This window comes from Zonotrichia leucophrys, chromosome 15 (genome assembly GCF_028769735.1).
Source record: "Zonotrichia leucophrys gambelii isolate GWCS_2022_RI chromosome 15, RI_Zleu_2.0, whole genome shotgun sequence".
Classification (NCBI taxonomy): Eukaryota; Metazoa; Chordata; class Aves; order Passeriformes; family Passerellidae; genus Zonotrichia; species Zonotrichia leucophrys.
The window spans coordinates 12,596,463-12,619,190 of record NC_088185.1 but is presented as its reverse complement, the minus strand read 5'-3'; the positions used below and the strand labels follow the sequence as shown (position 1 = coordinate 12,619,190).

General features: G+C 47.5%; 1 protein-coding gene across 5 annotated transcripts in view; it reads right to left on the bottom strand.

Annotated features, from left to right (window-relative positions):
- Positions 1 to 22,728, bottom strand: part of MTMR3 (myotubularin related protein 3) — a 77,752-nt gene that overhangs the window by 14,530 nt on the left and 40,494 nt on the right. For all 5 annotated transcript variants that reach the window (XM_064726475.1, XM_064726473.1, XM_064726476.1 and 2 more), the window contains 8 exons: positions 18,379 to 18,461; positions 15,777 to 15,943; positions 12,221 to 12,317; positions 11,324 to 11,437; positions 5,401 to 5,606; positions 5,075 to 5,206; positions 2,548 to 2,659; positions 1,625 to 1,820 (listed from right to left, as the gene is read on the bottom strand). In XM_064726475.1, the coding sequence (XP_064582545.1) occupies positions 1,625 to 1,820; positions 2,548 to 2,659; positions 5,075 to 5,206; positions 5,401 to 5,606; positions 11,324 to 11,437; positions 12,221 to 12,317; positions 15,777 to 15,943; positions 18,379 to 18,461 (1,107 nt within the window). The remainder of the gene's footprint in view (positions 1 to 1,624; positions 1,821 to 2,547; positions 2,660 to 5,074; positions 5,207 to 5,400; positions 5,607 to 11,323; positions 11,438 to 12,220; positions 12,318 to 15,776; positions 15,944 to 18,378; positions 18,462 to 22,728) is intronic.

Here is a 22,728-nt window from a genome sequence, read left to right as displayed (position 1 = left end):
GTAGGAACTTCACATTGCCAAAGCTTCTGGATCATGGTATCCAGTCTTTGGACAAGTTATATAAAAACTTTTCTTGAAAATGATGGTCAGATCCACTTGTGAGGAAAGAAAACCATCCATCCACAACAGGACATCCAAGCTCAGGGGGAGCAGGTGCTTGTCTGTGTGTACAGCAGTCACAAGGTTGATTAAAGGTTCACTTGAGTGATTTTTCATGAAAAGGGCAAAGAACATTCCCAAGCAGTGCCTGGGCGAGCAGCTGAATGTCACACCTTGTCTCACAGGACCTGAAATCCATCACAGGGCAGGCAGGTTTTGGTTCTTAGTGGAAAGAAAAATTGTAGAGAATGTTTATGGAGTCGAAGGCTGTGATTAGAGCCAAAATAATGGCTGTGATTAGAGCCAAAATAATGGCTGGCAGCTGAAAAGCTTTAAATCTGACAGCACTGAAAACTCATTCTCCTCAATGTTTCTAATCCTGGTACAGACAGTTACAGTTTATGGTTTGCTCTGGGTGACAGAGAAGGCTCAGAGTGTGCACAGCACAGCTCTGCTCCCCAGGCAGCAAGGACAGCACCCTGTGGAGGACCAGGAGCAGATCCTGTGCCCAGACCAGGGCAGCACGTTTTGCCTGATGGATGCCAGCTTCTAGAATCCATGTGGAAAAGGATCCAGGAAGTTTTCACACTTCCATCCAAAAGGCAGCTCCAGCCCCTGGTCCAAGTGTGTGTGAGGCTGTATCACAGCAGTGTTCAGACACTGAGTTCTGTTCTGGACAACAAAGGCATCTTGCCCGTGGGCTGGCAGATGGAAGCCAGCCAGCACACGACCCACAGTGCTGGAAAGTGATGGAAGAGGGGAAAAGCAGGAGAAATATAACTGACAGAGGGGAATGGAAATGCAAAACTGGAAAACCATGCAGCTGGGAAATGCACCAAAGAGGAAGGCTCTCTATCAGTGCTTGGCTGAGAACCTGCAGGGGTGCAGCAGAAGCTGCAACTGCAGCACTTTGTACTCCATATTCCTAAATTAAATATGGGGAAGCACAGACCATGCCTGTGCAGTTACAGCAGAGGCAATGTGAGCTACTCCTGAGTAACACACACACCTACATGTCACAGACATTTCTTCATAGAAATCCTTTCTTTGGGATTTCTCCTTCTTCTGGGAAGCAAAGGGCCCCAGAAGAAGAATGTAAACAATTGTTATCAGCTGTTGTGAAATGTAGCAGGTGTCCCTGTGATTGGCTCATCTTCCTTGTGTACCATTGAAGGCCAATCACAGGAGCAGCTCAGGGACAGATTCCCTGGACACAGAACTTTGTTATTCTTTCTTTCTATTCTATTCTTAGCATAGCTGCTCTCTGTAACCTCTCTTTTTCTTCCTTTTAGTATAGTTATAATGTATTATATATCTTATATGAATAAATCAGCCTTCTGATCAAGAAACAAGATTCTCGTCCTTCTCTCACCACAGTGACCGTCTAAGGTCGCTGTAATACCTACACCTGGGAGTAACTGCAGGCTAGAGGTGACAAACTCCTGCCAGCTTCAGCGCCTTTGCCAGGGGAGAAACCCGCAGTAACTCCCAGCCAGACTCCCTGCAGAGACCCTGCTTTGCCCACCTCTGTGGTCCTGTAGTAGGGGTCCAGCAGGAGCTTGGCCAGGGCCACGATCTGGGGCGTGCGGTCCCAGCCGTCGGAGCAGTGAACCAGCACGGGCCGCTGGTCGCGGTCCACGGCGTGCACCACCAGCAGCGCCGACTTGAGGAGCACCGACAGGTGCTGCAGCCACTTGGTGCTCTCCAGAGCTGACAGCCAACTAGAGGGAAAGCAGGCAAGACAGTTTTTGCTCTTTTAAAATGCCTTCAGGTTGGGATGTCTGAGTTTATCACGGCAAAGCTGCTGTTTTAATAAGCTGTGAGTGTCAGTCTGTAGCATTTCTCACTTGTGTCTTGTTAACGCTTTCCCAGAGGTGGAAGCAGCAAAGCCACCAAGCCAACCCAAGGAACTGCCACAATCTGGGATGAGCTGAAGGTTTGCATCTACTTTGAGACCATGGAAGGCTTCAGCAGCAAATTCCAAACAGGGGAGTGGGAGGGAAAACAGGACTGGGGTAACTCCAGTGAGGACCCCCATGACAGGACAGTTACCCCACAGCACTGGAGGGTTATAAATATTCTCCTGAAATGACATTATAAATGAGTGAAGTACATGGAACACCACCACAATTTTCCAGATGTGAGCCAACAGTGAGGATTAATAAAAAGCTGGGAATAGCAGATCAGCCTAAGTGTGAGTGCTCACAAGCCCACCAGAAGAAACAGCACTCTGGTATCAATATTCAAGGCTCCACTCTAATTTCAGAACTAATTTGCTATGTTCACTTCAATCAGAATAAACCAATGACTTCCACGAAAATGGAAAAACACAGCTTAGCGCTATTACCAAGGGAAAATCCACTGAATTTCAATTAAAAAATCATCAGCAGAAGAATGTGGCTGCAGAAACAGGGAACCAAGGGCCCAAGCCCCCAAACTTCCACTTACTTTCCTGGGTCTGGCATTTGTGTGCAGAGCAGACGCAGCGACTGGAAGCTCTTGCGGATGGAGTGGATGTTTGCCATCCCCATGAACACCACTTCACAGTTGGGGTAATATTCTGCAGGGAAAGGGCAAGACAGAGGGAAGAAAATAACAACCACCTCTCTAAAAGAGGATTTTTTTCATCCAAACAAACCCCTGTTGCCGTGGACAGATGAAATAATTTGTTTACAAAGATTCTGTAAGTCCTTGGAGCTCGCTGGGTATTCCAGACATGACAGCCCAGCAAAACAGGAAGCATTTAGCAAAGTCCTGCTGTATTTATTTCAAATGTTTCATTTCAGGTTACAAAAAGCAGAGTGTAGACCTCTGGGAATTCCTGAGCTCCAGGTCCCAGAATGTTTGTAAAAAGACTGACAAACATCAAAAGATATGAAACATAAATAATATTTAATTGGTAATTTATGGATTTAAGTTAGATTTCAGATTCCTGTTCCTAAGCACTCAAAAAGGCTGAAAGGTTTCTTCATCCACTGCTTTCTTCTGAGGGGAATTGTACGAGGAAGCATCACACATGTGAGAAATACCAGGAGCTCAGGGAAACAAAATACAAGGAATTACTTTGGATGTGCTCAAGCAACACTGGAGGCCTGAACAGACAGGGCCAGTGCTCAGGGGCACCTGAAGTGAGCCAGGAAATCCCAGCTCAGTAGCTTTCCCAAGATTTAGTCTTCCCTCTGCTGTGATGCTTCAGGCTGCACAATGATCACACAGTAACTAAAATGGCCATTTCTACAGGAGAAAAATAATCAGGATTCAGGATCTGGGATAATGAGAGCTTGCACAAGAAAATTCAGGAGTCTGTGATGTTTTGTATCATTTGATTTCCCAACTCTTTATCAGCCCAACAAGTGCTGGGCCAAACACAATGAGGGACTGCAACTCCAGGAGCAGCCTCAGACAGTATCAGACACCTTCAGAGTTTTTTTTTGTATTTTTACTCAATTATATCTAAAGTACAGCATAGAGGAGCTATTTTTATACAGAGAATGAAGCAGACCTGGCAATACCTGCAGAAAAGTTAGCAGCAAAAAGCAAAACAGGTTTTACTGAAGGTGACACACTGTCTGAAAAGCTTCTCCACAGAATTAAAAAGCCAATATACAGGAAGAAAATCAAACTTCCTGTATACTGTGCTTTTCTGGTTTGAAATTTTACACTTTGATGAAGAATTATTTAGTGGTTTTGAGGTGTTAAATGAAAACCTCTAATTTTTTTTAAACTGGTGGTTAAGAATCAAAATGCAGCTATTGCAGCAAAGACCAAAAGAAAAGGTCAAAAGAGCTTTCGTTATCTTATCTCCAGTTTTTCTGTCTGGGATTTTTTTCCAGCCTCTCCACCCATGGAATTTTAACAGGCTGCATTAATACCCAACAGTGACCATAAATAATACCTTGTTTATAAAACCACCAATTCACAAGTGCCAAAGAACACAGAATGTGGTGTTGCAACTGTATTACACATGCAAGGTGAGGCAGGGTTGCAGTTGCTATGATACAAATACTGAAAAATGCTTCAGCTTTAGGGAAATTGCTGAGAAGCTGTATTTTGCACAGCCATTCTAGAACATTCTTCTCCTCTACAGCCAGTGGGATTTACATGTACAGGGGTTTTAGACATGAGCACACTGGACACCTTTGTCTCTCTCTAGCTGATACATCTGACTCAGCAAGGGAGAGCTCTTCAGCAGATTCCACAGGGTTCAGCATTCACTGAGCACTGCTGCCAGCTGGGCTCCTGGCCTGAGAACAGACCAATGAACAGCTCAACTGCCCTCTGAAGGGCTGTGGGGCTGCCATGATCCAGAGCCTTCAGAGGGATGAGCAGTGTGCACACAGTGCTGAAGGGTGTTGGGGAATCACACTGCAGCAAATCCCTTTGATTGCCTGGAAAGCTGAGGAGGAATGCTGCTCACCTGGGCACTCACAGCCACCCTGGCACACCTGGGCACTCACAGCCACCCTGGCTCACCTGGGCACTCACAGCCTCCCCTGGCTCACCTGGGCACTCACATCCCCCCTGGCACACCTGGGCACTCACAGCCACAGCCACCCCTGGCACACCTGGGCACTCACAGCCATCCTGGCACACCTGGGCACTCACACCACCCCTGGCTCACCTGGGCACTCACAGCCACCCCTGGCACACCTGGGCACTCACACCACCCCTGGCTCACCTGGGCACTCACAGCCACCCCTGGCTCACCTGGGCACTCACACCAACCCTGGCTCACCTGGGCACTCACAGCCACCCTGGCTCACCTGGGCACTCACAGCCATCCTGGCTCACCTGGGCACTCACAGCCACCCCTGGCTCACCTGGGCACTCACAGCCACAGCCACACCTGGGCACTCACAGCCACAGCCACCCCTGGCTCACCTGGGCACCCACACCAACCCTGGCTCACCTGGGCACTCACAGCCACCCCTTTGGCTCACCTGGGCACTCACAGCCACAGCCAACCCTGGCTCACCTGGGCACTCACAGCCTCCCCCCTTGGCTCTGTTGGCCACGGCTGCCGCGTAAGATCGCGCGTCCAGGATCAGCAGCTTCTGAGGCTGGATTGCCAAACTCTCTGCTCCTGAGGCGTTGGAGATGGAGGAGTCTGGGGAGGAGGAAAGGGGTGATGAGCTCAGAGGATCCCTCTGACATTGTTACAGCACAATTCCCTCAGCCCCACCATGCACAGGCACTGCACCATGGGGGCTGAATACAACAGATTCCCTCTGTTACAGCATCAGAGATGGAACTTTCACACAAAGCTCTGCCCTCAACAGAAAGCAATGGTGACAGCCTTACCAAATTCCACATCAGAGAGGTCCCCTCCGTTGGGCAGATCTCTGGAGCAATTCCCATTCATTAACTTGTTACTGTTGGACCTGGAGTCTGAGGCACAGGCTTTGGCCACGGACTGCACCAGGTGCTCATCGTCGGCGTTCCTCCAGCCCCACCAGCTCACCTCGGGCTGCCCGCAGCGGGAGATCACTGCCCCATTGCTCTGGTGCCTGCACACAGGGACACAGCCACAGTCAGCACGCACAGCACACAGGGCACACACAGGTCAGTGCAGTGCTGCAGTAGCTTCATTCCCAGCACGGACCATCACTCAGCAGTTGTCCCCAACCTGGGATCCAGCTTCCCTGCAGAATGATGGCTGTGACCACAGTCACTGACAGGTGGAAGTCAAAGCAAGGTCAGGAAGAGAAAACAGAGCATCTTCCTGCTCAGCATTTTGGCCTGTTGGCCTGTGAAGGCTGGGGAGTGCTGTGGAACAGCAGGTGAGGCATGAGAGAGGAATTCAACATGGACAGGGGATTACTGAGAACACCCTAACCTGGACACGGCTCTCATCTCCTGGGAGGTGACATTCAAAACAAAATTTTTGTTTCACACATTGGAAGAGTTAGTAGTTATTTCCTTAAATCTGACCTGGCTTCTTGTACTACGCAAAAAGAACAGACCTGGAATAATTAAAGCTTACTGAACCATTGCAAACATGCTCTGAAAGAGATATGAAAACTTTCTCCTCTAATCTATTATAAAAAGAGGACTGAAATGTATTATCACAGTAATTCCACTCGCTGCCTTTCTGCTGGCACATCCCCCTGCTGCCACCAGCTCTGGACTCACCAGCCACTGGAAGGAACAAACTCCTCCCTGACCTTGCCCAGCAGCACCCGGGACTCAGGGAGCTCAGCCTGGCGAAAGGAGGCCCAGCTGTGGGTGCAGAGAGCTGCAGGGGGAGGGGCCAGAGCAGCACACACAACTTCTGGGGCATCTCAGAACATTTAATCCCTGCCTCATGTCCCAGCTGGGACATCTCAGCACTCATCCACATGGCTCTTCTCTGTTTAAGTCAATGGATCACAGAACAGTTTGGGTTGTGAAGAGTCCTAAGGTTCATCCAGTGCCACCCCTGCCATGGCAGGGACACCTCCCACTGTCCCAGGCTGCTCCAGCCCCAATGTCCAGCCTGGCCTTGGGCACTGCCAGGGATCCAGGATGGGCACCCTGTGCCAGGGCCTGCCCACCCTGCCAGGGAACAATTCCCAATATCCCATCCATCCCTGCCCTCTGGCACTGGGAGCCATTCCCTGTGTCCTGTCCCTCCATCCCTTGTCCCCAGTCCCTCTCCAGCTCTCCTGGAGCCCCTTCAGGCCCTGCCAGGGGCTCTGAGCTCTCCCTGGAGCCTTCTCCTCTCCAGGTGAGCACCCCCAGCTCTCCCAGCCTGGCTCCAGCCCCTGCAGCATCTCTGGTGCCTCCTCTGGGCTCTCTCCAGCAGCTCCAGGTCCCTCCTGTGCTGTGCCCAGGGCTGGAGCACTCTGGGCAGGGCAGGGCAGAATTCTCCCTTTCCCTTCTGCCCACACTGCTGGATCAGCCCAGGGCAAGGGTGCATTTCTGGGAATCACAGCTTTTCAAGCAGAGGTGCCTCTGGGCAATGCTTTCCTCACCCAGGAGTCCCCCCAGAACCCTGGATTTCCAGTGTGCACCTGCCAATTACAATTCCTGTACGTTATGATGCAGGAAAAGATTTTAGAACCTTCCTGCAAACCAACTGCCCACCTCAGCTCCAGGGCAGCCTGGAGCTGTTCACTTCCCTCTAAGCAGGGACCCCAGAGTGCTGAGGGTCAGTCTAACCCTTAAGCAAATCTTAACAGCCCTGAACAGGAAACCAGCCCACCCAAAGCAACCAGTGTAGACTTTCTGGCTCTGAGCAGCGTGATGGATGTTTGTGGAGGTGTGACAGGCTGGTTTGTGCTGTGCTGTCAGAGCTGTCACCCCCGGGTGCTGCAGCACCTCCTCCGCAGCCTCCCCGCGGGCACCGCGTGGGCGCCGCCGCCTCCTGCTCCTCATCCAACAGCAAACAGGCACAGGCTCCGTGCTGCTCAGCCTCCAAGCCATCAAACAGGCTGGGATCTGGGTTTGAAGTACTTCTCATAGCTCTTTTATAATTGTTTCATATAAAATCCCTTCAGTGAGAGGAAGCAGTGACACGCTGCGTTAAGCGAGGCAAAGGAAAAGCGATGCGGAGCCACGGCTCTTACACCAGGTGCCAGCCGACTGCAGGCACAGGGAAATGGATTTCTGCTGGAATTAATGGCCTTCCACAAACAGCTCTACCCACAGCAAATTAGTTCAGGAAAAAATACGTGCCAATCACTGAAAGGCCACCCAGTTCCCCGCCACGCTTGCACAAATAAAAGAAAATAAAACATCATTATATGTGTAAGAAATCTATTTTGAACAGAGCAGCTCATTTATTTTTCCATATGTTCTCCCAGATTTCATTACTACCTGCTGCAGAATAATTTTCATAGGTTCATAAAGAGTTATATTTTCCTCTCCAGGTCCTTGCCTCGCATTATACAAATAATGAAGAATCATTAGGCTGGGAGATGAGCTCGTTGGTGGCTGTGCAGCCCCAGCAGTGCCCTGCACAAATCTGCCATGTTCAGAGGTACCAGACATCAGCACACAATTCTAGTTAGGGGCATGCTGGAGGGCTGGAGAATTCCACTCATTCCAGCTGGACTGGCCACAGGGATAAAGAGCAGCCAGTGTGATGCTGAGATCCCCAGGGACAGAGCTGGGATAAGAGGGCATCACTCAGAGCTCAGGAACAAAATGATTCAAAAAACTTAAAGCAAAAGCTCCATGGAAAACTCCCTAGGGACAAAAATCCTGCAGCCTCCTGCAGAAACCAAGAGTAAATCAGCATTAGGTAACTGTAAAGCCCTTTACAAGCTGTTGTACAGCTGCAGGACACATGTACACCTCTGCACAGGCTTCATTCTCCCATGTCCAAACCATGCTGGAGTACAACAATAAATCCCCCAAGTCCTTGTAACAGAGCAGTGAGGAGCAGGGAAGGGTGAACTGCTCCCTGTGCTGCATTTCTGAACCAGCAGCAGCAGAATGGAAATCCCTTTATTGCAGTTCAGGGATGTAACTCACAGCAGGAACAGAATTTGTGTGCCCAGGATCCCTGGGCCTGGGGGCTCACCCTCAGCAGTGCAAGGCCAAAGAACACTTCCACACAGAGAACCTTCAGGGAGGCTCTCATGATGCTGCTTCTACAAGGTAGGAGGAAACCCTTGCTGTTGTCTTCCCAAAAAATCCTAAGAGTATTCTCCATAACATTGATTTTCTGGGGCCAGATTTATCTACACAAATTATTGTTCCCAGAGAGGCTGAGGCTGTGGCTGCCCCTGGATCCCTGAAGTGTCCAAGGCCAGGTTGGACAGGGCATGGAACAACCTGGAATAGTGAAAGGTGTCCCTGCCCATGGCACAGGGTGGAATCAGATGAGCTTTAAGTTCCCTTCCAAGCCCATCTGCCTTTCTGTGACTCTATGAAATATGTGAATAGGCTGAAAAAATTTGAAACAGAAATAAAAACTGCAGGGTTTGGTGTGAGATTTCTTTAGAAATCTGATCATAGAATGGAAGCAACGCTCCTGCCAGTCCAATCCCCACAGAGCATTCCTGAGCTTGTCTCCAGATCAGCCTGCTGGGCTTTTCAGCCTGGACTGCTGCACAGGGCCAATGCATCTCCTGCTGCCAGGCTGTGTTTCTGCTCTCTGTCCCAGTGATCTGTAACTGAGACAAGTGATTGGACTTATTTTAAAAAATCCAGATTACTTCTTTTTCCCATGAAGTAAAGCAAAAAGTTTTTTAGTAATGTGATCAAGACTGAAACTAAAATCGTTAAGCCCCAAAATAATTTCAGTGGATAAGAAATGTTGAGTAAGCTCTTGCCCCTTACTGAAAAAAACCTAGCTTTATGTGTGTGTGTGTGTATATATATATATATATATATAGTATATGGAATCCCAATCATAGAATTATTTGGGAGGAAAAGAAAGGACCTTAAAACTCATCCTGTTCCACTCCTTGCCACAGGCAGGGACACCTTCCCCTAGACCAGGATGCTCCAAGCCCAGTCAAACTCAGAAATTCTCCTGCCCTCACTGCTGTGAGCTCTATTAGAGCTCAGAGTGATGAACTGGATGTCTTGAAAAATCTATTACCAAATGTCAAGATAAGAAAAAAAAAAAATCAAAAAAGAGCAACACTTTTCTCTCGCTGATTTGAAGCTCAACAATGAATCCCCATGTGTGGTTTACCACCCAGAGCCTCAGCAGAACTGATGAAAATTGAACATGGGGACAGAACAATTTCAGTCTCTGTGGTCCTTTGACTTTTCAATTGCTCTTCTATAAACCCCTGGAATGCAAGGTGTTCCCAGGAATGGGAACAAAGTGTTTTCCTTCTGTGCAGTGATGGCAGCAGGGGGAATGCTGCCCTGGGGAAGTGTGTTTGCAGGTGAGGTGTCCCCTAATTTTGTGACAACTGCAGAAAAGGCCCAAAAGCTGAACCGAAACCCACACATAAATCATATTATTCTCATTTATACATATATATAATATATATACACACACACATTTAGTACTGTAATAATAAAACACACAGTTTTCAAAGTGTTAGCATATGCTGGAAAACATTTTCCCCTTCCCAGGGCTGATCAGAGGAGAGAACAACCCCTTCACCATTCCAAAAGAGACCACACTAAACCCCTTTGTTGTTTGGGAGGAAAGACAGGAGGATTTAAAGGTAATGGTTTGCTGCCATGAGCCAATTTGTTCTTCCTTCACTGAACAAGAACCCTTAAGCTCAGCAAATAGAGTTTTGTAGCCTACAGCTCTCCTGCCCTTGGCTCCTCTGACACAAGCTCCAAGCACCTGCCAGCTTTCCTGCTCCGTGTTCATCAGGAATGGGTGCCCAGGCTTAGGGAATATCAGTATTCATTATCTTTTTAATCCCTTTGTCCTCTGATGTTTTAAAAAGATTTTAAAGATTTATGGGAGGATAACCATGCAGGGAAGGGGCCATGGTACCAAGTGACAGGTTTATAGGATTATGGAATGGTTTGGGGGGAACAGACCTTAAAGCTCATTCCATTCCATCCCCTTCCACTATTCCAGGATGCTCCAAGCCCTGTCCAACCTGGCCTTGGACACTTCCAGGGATGGGGCAGCCACCAAGTATCCACAAAATTCAAAATATTTTGAAAAAACAAATAATTCTTTAATAATTTAGAATTTAATAATTCTTTAATAAAAAACAAATAATTCTTTAATAATGTGTTTCTTATTAAAGAAGCTGCCAAAACCCATTCTCTCAGACAGGCAGTTTTATTATGAAGAATTGCTGGACTCAGTCTAAGGAAGGGTCTGTGTAATTAAAACTATCTAAAATATGGAGATAGAGCTAAACTGCACATTAATTTTTAATGTGAGTTTTAGATCTCCTTCAAGTAATTTTGGTATTTGTCCTTGTTTATCCTGCAGTCTGAGACTCAGCCAGATGAGTCAGGGAAAAGCCAAAGGAGTACCCAGCCAGGGAGGCCATTTATCAGCTCTCCTCTGATGTCTTCATTTCCCATTTTTTCATTTTCATCTTAAGAAAAGTTAAAAATCAATCTTAACTGGGGTGACTGCCCCAGGAATGATTTGCAGGAGATGCAAATGCTGAGTGCTCCTCCAGCGTGTGCTTGGAATTCCAAACACAGCCCGTTATTGCCACTCCGAGCGCACGTGGAGCGCCTGCCTTACCCAGAGCAGCCTGAGCACCCCCAGAACTCCCAGCTGTGGGTTCCTGCAGCTGCTCCCTGCCAGCACTGCCTGTTCCCAGCTGGGGAGGGCTGCCCAGCTGCTGCTCACCTGTACACCACGGCGGGGATGCGCTTCCAGGAGCGGAAGCTGGCCACGCTCTCCAGCTCCTTGTCCGTGATCCAGGCAGGGACGATGATCTCCTGGGGGTAGCTGCCACACAGCCTGGGGAAAGGGAGCACAGTCAGGCCCAGGGAGCAGCTCCAGGCTCCCACAGTGCCCAGGCAGCACTGGAGGAGCCTCACAGCCCTTTGCTAATTCCTGCTTCCCTGGATGTCAATAAACTCCCTTTGGCCAGCATTAAATATGGAGAGAGGGATTTTTCTCCGTGCAGAGGCCAAAGCAGAGATTGCTCCTGCAGGGACAGCAGCCCCCAGCTGGGAGTCATTATCCTGCACAGGCAGAGCTCTCCAACTGCTCCACCACACAGAGCTCCAGCTGGGTTTGCTCTGAGCAGGAGCAGGCTCAGCCAGAACAGCCTGTGCCCCCAGCTGGGGCTCACAGAGCACCCTCCTCTGCCCCAGAGCCCAAAGAGCCTTTTGTCTGCACTCTAAAGTGTTTCCTCTTACTTATTCATCTACAAAATTAACTCTTCCAAACCTGCTTGGGTTTTTTAAAGTTTTAAACACGTATCTTTGTAATAAGTTAGATAAAAAGAAACAAAAAAAAGTCTTCAAAAGTTCAAACTCCACTCTTTGCTCACTTAAGATCTCCCTTAGAATGCTTATTCTCTAATAAGCCACATCAAAACCTGGTATTTCCAAGCTTAAAAAACTCCAGCAGTTAATAAAACATTAAATAATTTAAAGTACATTTTTTCTATAAACCAACAAAAAAATTAATAATTCTAATTGTCGCTTCTTGGGAACTGCAGAAGTTGAAAGAAGTTTCAGTAACTGAGTGTTCTGAGATGCAGTCTGGCTGTGGAGCAGCAGCCCCAGCACTCACTTGTACTTCTCATTGATGTTGGAAATCCTCCAGGCATTGTTCATATCAAACCCCATCCGCTCCACCTCGTTCTTAAACCTGGAAGTGACATGTTCTCCTGGGGACCAAGAGCACAGGGAAATGAATGGAAATAAGGAATGAGCATTCCTGCTTTGCAGAACAGAGAAAAGCAGCACATCCCTCAGCCCAAAGCTGCATTTCACAGCCTCATTCTGCCATTGGCACTGACATCTGGCCCTGGCCAACTCCCCAGAAATGCCAGAGTCCAACAAGGAGTTTTACCCTGAAATGATCAACTTCTGGAAATTCATCTAAAAAAACAATGCTGCAAACCAGAACCAAGGACATCAGCAAAGGAACTGAGCTCCATCAGCAATCCAAGTGGGATGGTTGGAAGTTCAGAACAATTTTCTATCAAGGAGAAGAATGTGAGGCTCTGGTGAAAAAGGGGAAGACCTGGAATGTGCCCTGGAACGTGGGCAATGCTCTGAATATGCATTTCCAGCCCCAGGTTTCCTGTATGGCTGGAGGCAAGTGCTGGCATTTATCCTGCAGCTCAGCTCTCCATCATAAATTGGACATTATCCTTCCGTGAGTCAGGTGGAGATAGAGAGGTAAAACACATAAATGATTGTTTGACACAAATATCAATCACAAGAGCCTCACAAACTCCTGGATTAAAACATTAAAGGAAGTGGAATGAGCCCCATTTATTTCCTAGACACTTTTGTTTTAAAGTCTCAAAATACAATTGAAAAATATACAATGGCAATAAAGAATAAGAAGACAGAAAGTCTGGAAAATGAGACAAAATTTCCAGGTTTCCAGGGCTAAGAGAAGTGCTAAATTTAATGAGCATGTGAGCAGCACTAGATAAGTGATTCTGAAGGTCCATCCATTGCTTGTCTCTTTAAATTACTGGAGCATTAAATCCTGAGGCAGAGCAGCACCCAAGGGGGGAAAAATCTGCTGAAAAATTAATGCTTTAAGTATTACATCTTTCCATTAAATATTTTAGAAAACCCTTAAAGTCTTTCAATCCCCCAGATATCTGGAGATACATGTTTAAACCCCAAGATGTAAATGCACATGTCTGAAATGATTTTTAATGCCATGTTACAGAACAGTTAGAAATAAATATAAATAGGTAAATTAAGAATATAGACAGCAGCCTAATTACAGGACTTAATTAACTACAGTGTTATAAAGATCCTTTGTCAAGAGCAGAGGTGGAATTGGACAACACATTCCAGCCAGGCAACAACCTCTGCCAGATTTGTCCTTAGCAGTGACTTTTTGAATTTAAAAATCCCACAAATTCTTTCACTGGAGCACCACAAGAATGGGCTTCCCCATCACTGCTCCTTAAAACTTGTGCTACATCCTTAAGGATGTTTTTGGATAGCAAATGAGAACATTGCAAATATCCCAATCAATGCTGCTCAGCCTGGTGGGTTTTAAGACAAACATAAAGCTACATGAAAATCTTATATTCTGTTTGATTTTTCCCTCTTAATTTTTAGCTACTGTGCAGCCACAGGTTTTTCTCCTGGAAACAAAACCCCAACCTTAATATTTAGTCCATTTTTCCTTAAGAGGCACTTTGAGCCAACATTGATAATGTTGAGAAGCATCCCAAGCCACTCTCAAAATCCCAGGAAAAGCAAGCTGGGTATTTTGTGGGCTTGTGCTTCCAATTAAAGCTGACCCTGTGAGCCACAGCCTGGATCTCTACTACACACACTGCTAACATATTTTTCCCAGAAAATGTGTTCTGTTGACACTTGGATGGATTTTGAAGCACTTTAGTACTTTTGTCTGTATCTACCAAATAATGGGCTCCTTGGATATAGAAGAGAAATGGCAATGTCTTTGGATTGACTTCTACAGCCACATTCACACTGATTTATTTCAGCTATAATTCAGCTCTTTGAAGGAGAACATCTACCCCCAGCCACAGGCAGCTACAGGGAGATAAAGTTATATTAAAGAAAATTATTTGATAGAAAAAAAATCGATTGATAAAAATTAATAAAATGGTAAATGTTGCTTCTTGTCCCTGGAAATGTCCAAGGCCAGGCTGGAACAACCTGGTCTAGGGGAAGATGTCCCTGCCCATGGCAAAGGGTGGGATGGGATGGGATGGGCTTTAAGGTCCCTTCCAACCCAAACCATTCCATGATTCCATGATTATCCCAAGCCAGCATCAGGCTGAAGTCTCTCTGTTTCAGTGAGGAAGAGGAGACTCAGCAAGACTTCCACAGGTCTGCCAGCTCCCATCTCCCAAATTCAGTAAAGAGGGAAAAGCCCTGGGTGTGAAGCTCTGCTCTGAGGAGATTTTTGGCATTTTCCAGAAGCTGCTAATGAAGTGTGTGAAGAGGAACAGGGCCAGGGAGCCCCTCCTGGCACTGAGTGATCCCTGCTCCTCCCCAGACACCACAGACTGTGCCAGGCTCCAGAGCAGCTTCAGAGCAAGGACACAATCCCAGGCACATCTCTCAGCCTGGTAACTGGGACACTTCCCTGAGGCAGTGAATTGTGACTGACAGGAGATCAGAGAGTGCTGAAATCAGATTTCTTATACTCAACCAAGTGCTACAACCACCAGCATGCCAAGCTTGAGCTTCTATTTACTTGTGGGCTTCAAAACCCCTGCAGCAAGGATGGTATTCCACAGAAGCAGATCACTGCCTGTGGCTGTGAAAGAACCCAGGAGCAGCTCAGGGGCTCCTTCCTCCTCCCCAACATCCATCCTGGAGATCAAAAAAATGTGGCAGCCAACCCAGAATGGTTTAGACTGAAATCTGCTGCTGTGGTGAGCAAAATGCTGTTGGTTCCACACCTGACTGAGTGACTCAAACCCACCCCAGTAATTCCCTGGGGTATCAGGTGCTGCTCTGGTGACCCCAAGGCTGTTCCCACATACCTGGCAGACACAGGTGATTGTGACTGACAGGACATCACACAGTGCCTGAAATCAGATTTCTTATACTCAACCAAGTGCTACAACCACCAGCATGCCAAGCTTGAGCTTTTATTTACTTGTGGGCTTCAAAACCCCTGCAGCAAGGATGGTATTCCACAGAAGCAGATCACTGCCTGTGGCTGTGAATGAACCCAGGAGTAGAGCAAATATATGTACTGTACATACATGTATGGCAGTGATGTCTGTATTGTATTGCCCTGATCCTGGTTATTGTAAATGGGCTGCAGCTGGGATGTCCTTGCTTGGGCAGCACTGCAGCCCATGGAGGTAGCTGGGATGAAAGGGGGTGTGGCATTCAGAGAGGGCCGGAGAGGAGCCCGGATAAGAAGTGACAACAACACTGCTGTGAAGATTACAACAGCTCAGGGGCTGCCTTCTCCTCCCCAGTGTCCATCCTGGAGATCAGTGTGCCAGACAAAAAATGTCTGGCACAATGGTTTAGACTGAAGTCTGCTTCCATGTGAGCAAAATGCTGTTGGTTCCACACCTGACTGAGTGAATCCAAGCCACCCCATAATTCCCTGGGCTATCAGGTGCTGCTCTGGTGACCCCAAGGCTGTTCCCACGTACCTGGCCGACACAGGTCCCCGTGCTGCTCCTTCTCACTGGCATAAACCTCCATGCACCAGGCGTGGTAGGCGAAGGAGAACAGGTCCTCTATCTTGGACGGGGGGCGGATGGCGTTGTTGAGCCTCTTCAGCCAGTCCTGACACTGCTCAAAGGTGGAGAACTGACACCTGGCCCAGAGACAAACATCCCATGGGTGACTTTCAGTAGGAGAAGCCACTCTAGAAGGTGACAGGCTGAGCATGAAAAGCTCTGTGAGAGCACAAAGTGAGGATAAACACCTTATTGACAACTTAGTTCTGCTTCCATGTGCACTCTAATGAGAAGTAAAATGAAACCTGTGGAATGAGTAAAGAAACACTTAAGGAGTCAGGACTGACTAGGCAGCAACATTCTGTGACTGGGAATGAGCAGGGTGTGCCCTGCCAGGAATAAGGGGGACATTTCTCCATGTGTTACCTATAAAAGCAAGGGAAGATCATTCAGGTCAAAGCCAGGAATGTGTTACAGCCCCTTCTGGGCTGGGGGAAACTCAGAAAACTGCCCCACACATTATAATCTACATAACAGAACTGTAACCACAGCCCTGTAAACAAGACCAGGCTGGGAGAGCTGGGGGTGCTCACCTGGAGAGGAGAAGGCTCCAGGGAGAGCTCAGAGCCCCTGGCAGGGCCTGAAGGGGCTCCAGGAGAGCTGCAGAGGGACTGGGGACAAGGGATGGAGGGACAGGACACAGGGAATGGCTCCCAGTGCCAGAGGGCAGGGATGGATGGGATATTGGGAATTGGGAATTGTTCCCTGGCAGGGTGGGCAGGCCCTGGCACAGGGTGCCCACCCTGGATCCCTGGCAGTGCCCAAGGCCAGGCTGGACAGGGACTGGAACAATGTGGGCTGGTGACCATGGTGCCCATGGTGGAATGAGATGGGATTTAAGGTTCTTTGCAAACCCTTCTCTTTCTGCCTTTGTTGGGAAGCACTGCCTGAGCTTTGCCCAATGTTACAGACTAACAACAAACAGAGAGAATATTCCCTGCACAGGAGAAACCAATCTTCAAAGCAGTGCATTAAAATTACATTAGCTTTTCTTTTCAAAGAGGATTCCTGGACTCTTAGAGTAAAAGGGTGGAAATAAACCATGATTTATTTTGCTCTGACGTTTTTCTTTAAGATTTTATAGTTATTAAATATTGCCCAAGTATTTCCATTCTGCTCAGTCCTGGTTAATGATGGCATCTGCATTCCCTCAGGGCAGATTTATCTCCCCTACCTGCAAATAGCTCAGAGCCAGAGTGTGGAAGGGAAAAGCCATGTCCAACATCTCCCAGGAGCTGGCAGCAACTGCAGCCTCAGGTGTTTATTTATTTCCCTTCACTGACTGTAAAGCAAGCCCAGACTACTCACTGAGACAGGATAATTCTCTATTAAACATCCACACTCAGACAAGATACATCTCACCCTAAATTCCTTCTAATTCTTTTGAAGTTAGTGGTGTAAATAACAAGTATTATCTCCACTTGAATTCTAGTCTCAAAATACAAAGTTTGCTCATGAAAAAGAACAATACATTCTAACTCTTCTGTCACAGTCCCAAACTTCACCATCTCCCAACCATCACCAAGCCCTCAGTCTTGGAGATGCAATTTTGAAAGAAAATTGACAAGGATGGCAAAATACAAATAATTTGTATTCATTCTACAATTGAAGGGAAAAAACAAATTAATGTAGGGAAGAAGGGTGACTTTCTTAAATGTCAAGAGCTACAAGTGAGGAGGAAGTTAAACATTGAATTCAAATTAAACTAAATATTACCTCTAAAGTAAAATCAGTCCTGGTGAAAAAACAGCCTTTCAGGAAGCAGCTGACCTGTTAAACATTCTGAGTGCTCAGAGATGGCTGGGGCTCCTTTCATTACACAAAAGGTACAGCCAGCAAACATTTAATCAAAAAGAAATGTTCCATTCTTCTTAATTAAAGTTCATAGATCAAAATTAATTTCTGCAGCAGAAAAGTTTTTTTAAAAAAAACCCCATCAATGAGGAGCTCAGGCTGGGCACTCAGAGAGCCCTGGAGCTGGGGAAGGACAGGCAGGAGTCACTGCACACCTGGATTCACCACCTCCCTTCACTTCCTCTTCCCTCATTTTCCTCTCCAGGAGGTTACCATGCCTCAAGGAGAGTGAGTGTACTCTCAAAGGTGTTGAGAATGCAGAGTGCATGAAGCCTCCCAACCCCAAATCTTGATAAAACTCATTTGCAATGTGTGTATCAGTGCCTTTATCTACTTCTGTACCTATTGATATGGAAATACTGATATAACTATAATACACTGAAGCAATGTATTCTAACTGATTGCAAAGCAGGGACAACACAGTGAGACTGAAATTAATTTCAGAACAAAGCCAAGATCAGCCATGTGGGCTCAGAGCAAGGTTTGCTGCTGTGCTGAATCACAACAATGAGATTTATACACAGCCCTCCTTGTATAAAAATCAGACAAAATAAAAAGCTTCTGAGGGAAATCCAGGAACCCCATTTCCTTGAACCATCCCAGCTGCCCATGGCACATGGAAAGTGAATTCCCCCCTTTAACTCTGAGCCTCTCCTACCTGATAACCTTGCAGTCCTTGCAAGTCAAATGAAGCTGGAATATATCCCGGCACTCCACACTCTCAATGAGCTGCAATGGAACCTGCAATTAAACACACCAGATTATTGCACTTCTGCAGCACTAACAGCAATTTCTTTGCATATCTAACAAGGATTTATTGCAGGCTACATGGAGTCTGAAGAGAGGAAAACAAATGAGTCCATGAGGAATTACTTCAGCAGTTCTGAGCTTTGGTACCAGGTATTCACATTCCAGCTCCAGCCCTGTGGGATCCCATGGGAGCACCTGAGAAGGCTGCAGGAAAGGCAGCAGAAACTCCAGCTCCTCTCTCATGGAAGCAGTTTCCCCTCTTATAGGTCTAAATTTAGGAATCTTAATATATTTTTAGTTGATGGTGTTGAAAAAGAACTGCTAAGCAAGATCCCCTTAACAGATTGCTGCAGTCTGGATGTTTTTCTATGGCAATATCCAATATTTCCTCCTCGGGGAAAAACCCTTTGGCCTGTTTAGAGCAACACTTGTAATGGAAGCAGCCAAATTTAGAGTGATAATGCTGAATCTCTCCCAGTTCAAGTGCAGTTATAGACACTTCTGTTTCCTGGCATGTGTAACCAGCAGCAAGTTGGTCAGGAAACACATGAGAGCAAATGCAAGTACCTTGAAAGATGAGAAAAGCCCCAAGATGAAAATATCAATTTTCAGTATTACTTTTGGAACTTTACCCAAGATGGGTAAATGTTCATTATTGCTTTAAATGAACAGAAGTCATAAATAACTGTGTAAATTCAGCTAATACCTGTAATTAATGTGAAGCACAAAGCTGTTTGAATTGTTTAGTAGATTATATGGACATTGCACAAGGCAATAAAAGCTCTGCTATTCTTTAGTAACGTTCCAAGACTCTGATTTTTGCCATCACAGCACTAAGATGAGCAGTTTAAGGTCTGGCTGGGGGCCCACAAGATGTGGCTGGAAGAGCCAGGGCCTCTTCATATGCTTGGGCAAACCCTTGAAGGTCACCTCCAATCAAAGCTTCAGGATCAGGAATCCAGACAGCATCTTCTCAGTCAACACAGCTCAAACTGCCCCTCATTTAGGTGGAATGAAAACAAGGAAATGAACTAAAACCAGCAGGCAAGGAAAAGAGATATCTCAAAAGCAAGGGAAAGCCTCCGCCAAGCAGGGAGGTGCTCAGGCAGATGCTGAGCCCAGGAGAGGGGTGGGAGCTCTGCTGGCTCTGGGGGGCAGGCACAGCTCAGGGCAGCACCCAGACAGAGCCCAGAGAGCGCCCAGATCCCTGACAGAGCTCACAGCCCCCAGCTGTCGGGATCTGGGGCTGCTCACAGTGACCCCAAGAAAAGTTCCAAAGTCTCTTTTCCCAGCCTGGTGCTCAAAGAAGCAGTCAGGGCTCTTCATTTCTCGCTCTCAAGGTTGTTCATTGTTTCTTATCTATAAAAAATTTTCTCCTGCCCTGCCCAGGTCCATGCAGCAGGACAGTTCCAGGCACTCTGCCTGCCCCAGGGCAGGGTTATGTCTTTATACTAAAAACTACTTGTACAATGTTTACAATTCCTTCCCAATACCCATCACCTATGTTAGACACTGAGCTTCTACTCTAAACCAATCTGTGAGTGCCAACATCACAGCAGGAGATGGAGGCCAAGAAGAAGAAGGAGAAAGGCTGGACACACCCAGTTCCCTCCATCTTGCCTCCTGAACCCCCATACCAAAACCCCAAAATCTACTTTTCCACCCCGTGATAACTTCACTAAATTTGTCATGGCTTGCTGATCTTCATACAAGGTTGGTAATTTGCTCCATGGGTCATAATCAAACCCCCAGGTGTTCTGGGCTCTGTGCCAGGGTCCCTGAGCCCCCTGGCAGGGTCCTGGCCATCCTGGACAGCCAGAGGATGCTCTGGGTTCCCACACCCAGCTACAACAGGCAGGGATTTGTTAATGCTCAGCCTTTCCCTTGCCCAGGTCAGACAGAGGCAGAGGCAGCTCTGGAGGCTCCCACCCTGCCCTGCTGTGCCCAGCCAGGCTGGGACAGGGCAGTGACTCTGCTCCTTCTGCTCCAACTGGACATCAAATGACAGAAAACCCACGGACAGACTTGGCAAGAGGGTGTCTGACTCCACAGCCCAGTAGTTTGTGTTTTGAAATCTGGATTTTAAATAAAGCTGGAACCTGAATTTCTGTCCATGTTTTCAGCACTGTCACTGGCTGAGATCTGTGACAGAACCAGCGACATGAAGGGGCAGGAAATGAGGAATCCCTCCTGTGAGAGCCCCTCCCCAGGCTCAGCCTGCCTGGGTGACCCCCAGAGCAGCAGGACTGGAGGGCAGCACCGACCTCAGCACTGCTCTGTCCCACAGCTCATCCCTCCCTTCACTGCTCATTCCTTGCCAGCCTCCTCCTGCCCGACCCCAGCCTGCCAGGCAGGTGAATGTCAGAGTTCTGTGTGATCAATGGACAGCAATGGAGCTCAGGGAATCTTCCAGCCTGTCTTCATGACTGGACAGCCCCACACAGCCCCACTAACAATTCCCAGCAGGAATTCCTGCATGGAAAAGGCGGCTCAGGCCCTGGCAGGAGCTGCCCAGGGAGGTCTGGAGTGCCCATCCCTGCAGGTGCCCAAGGAAGGGCTGGATGTGGCACTCAGAGCTCTGGGCTGGGGACAAGGTGGGCACTGGGCACAGGATGGACTGGATAGCCTGGGAGGGCTTTTCCAACTTAAATGGTTCTAAAATAACTTATTTAAATCTACCACTGAGTTAAATGGCACCAACATGGAAGGTAAAGCATCCTTCCCAGCTGAGTCAAGATTCCAGTCTTGCTTTTTGAGTCCATTGCTGCTTTGTCTGTTATTTTTTTATTCCCCAAGCCCTGTTATATTCCATTTTTTCTCATGTCCATCTTCATTTAAGCAGTTCTCCACCTTTTCCCTCCTTCTGGCATTCTGCTTGTGGCTCCTTTTCTTTCTGTCTGCACTCTAATGACAAACTAATTGTAATGACAAACTAATTGTAATGACAAACTAATTCTTCCCCTCCTGCATTATTTTTCATTTCCTTTTCCCAAATTCACTCCCTGTCCCCTGCCCTTTCCCTGTGCCCTCTGCTCCCCAGCATCCATTCCCTCCCCCAGCCCACCTGTGATTCCCTCACAATCTGCAGCTTTTTCTTCAGGACAACCTTCCCATTAATCTTTTTAATTTTCCTTCCCAGCCATAAAAATCTGTCCTGTGGTCCTCTTGTTTTCAATCTCCTTCCTGGCCATTATTCTTCCCCCAGCAAAGCTCAGAGGAATTATCTGCTGTCATTGCCTCCCTGATAACCTTCCCTCCCCCTGCTCATCCTCCAGGCTGTGCCAGTGCAACACCCAGAGCCCATTCCTGGAAGAGCCATCAATTCTGTCTGCAGGCACTTCCCTCTCATAATGGCAGGGGAACCAGGCAGGGAAAGCAATCATTTCTGCTTTTATAAGAATAAACATGCATTGTTATCTGAGGCAAATTACATCCCATTATAGGGAGTACAGGAGCATCCTGCTCTTGCAGTACCTCCCCACTGTCTCTTATTTAAAATTATCTCATTTTAAGTAACAGCAACATTCTACAACTCCCAACTTTTTATTTTTGAGGAGTTTTTAAAATTATTTTGATGACTGGAGCTGTCTGTTATCTAAGAGCAGTACAAGATATATTTAGAGAATTACAGCCCTGTAGTTAGAAAAAGCACAAGTTGCATTTTCAGTGCTGTACCAACCCCCCAGGCCAATCTGTGCCCACAATTCCCCGTGGGTGCAGTGGGGCACAGCCAGGCTGCTGCCAGCACAGGGGCCCTGACACAGACCCTGCTGTGCCCAAACCTCCCCAGGACCTCCCATGGCACCCAGGAGCAGGAATTGGGATTTCCTCCTGGTTTTCCCAGCTCAGAGCTGAACAATGTCAGGGTTATGGCAAGGCCAGGGCTGGGTGTGCTGGAGCAGGGGAGGAGGTGGCACAGGGGGGCACTGAGGGTGCAAGGACAGCTCTGAGGGAGCTGAATCCCCCCCCAGTTCATGGAACCCACAAGGAGTGTCTGAAGTAAATTTTGCTTTTAATTACAGCTGATGACACTTTGGATTTGCCTTGAAGGCCACCTCTGAGCCCTCCCTTGTCTCACAATTGTGCTCTGAGTGTGAAGAATTTGGGCAGCAGGGCCTGAGCACAAGACAAGGATTATGCCACTCCCCAGCAGGGATGGACATGAGGAATATCCCAATCCAACCACTCTTCCAAGCAAGGGGAAGCTCACACTAAAACTCAGCTCCTCATCAAAGTCCCCCCATCATGACTTTCCTTT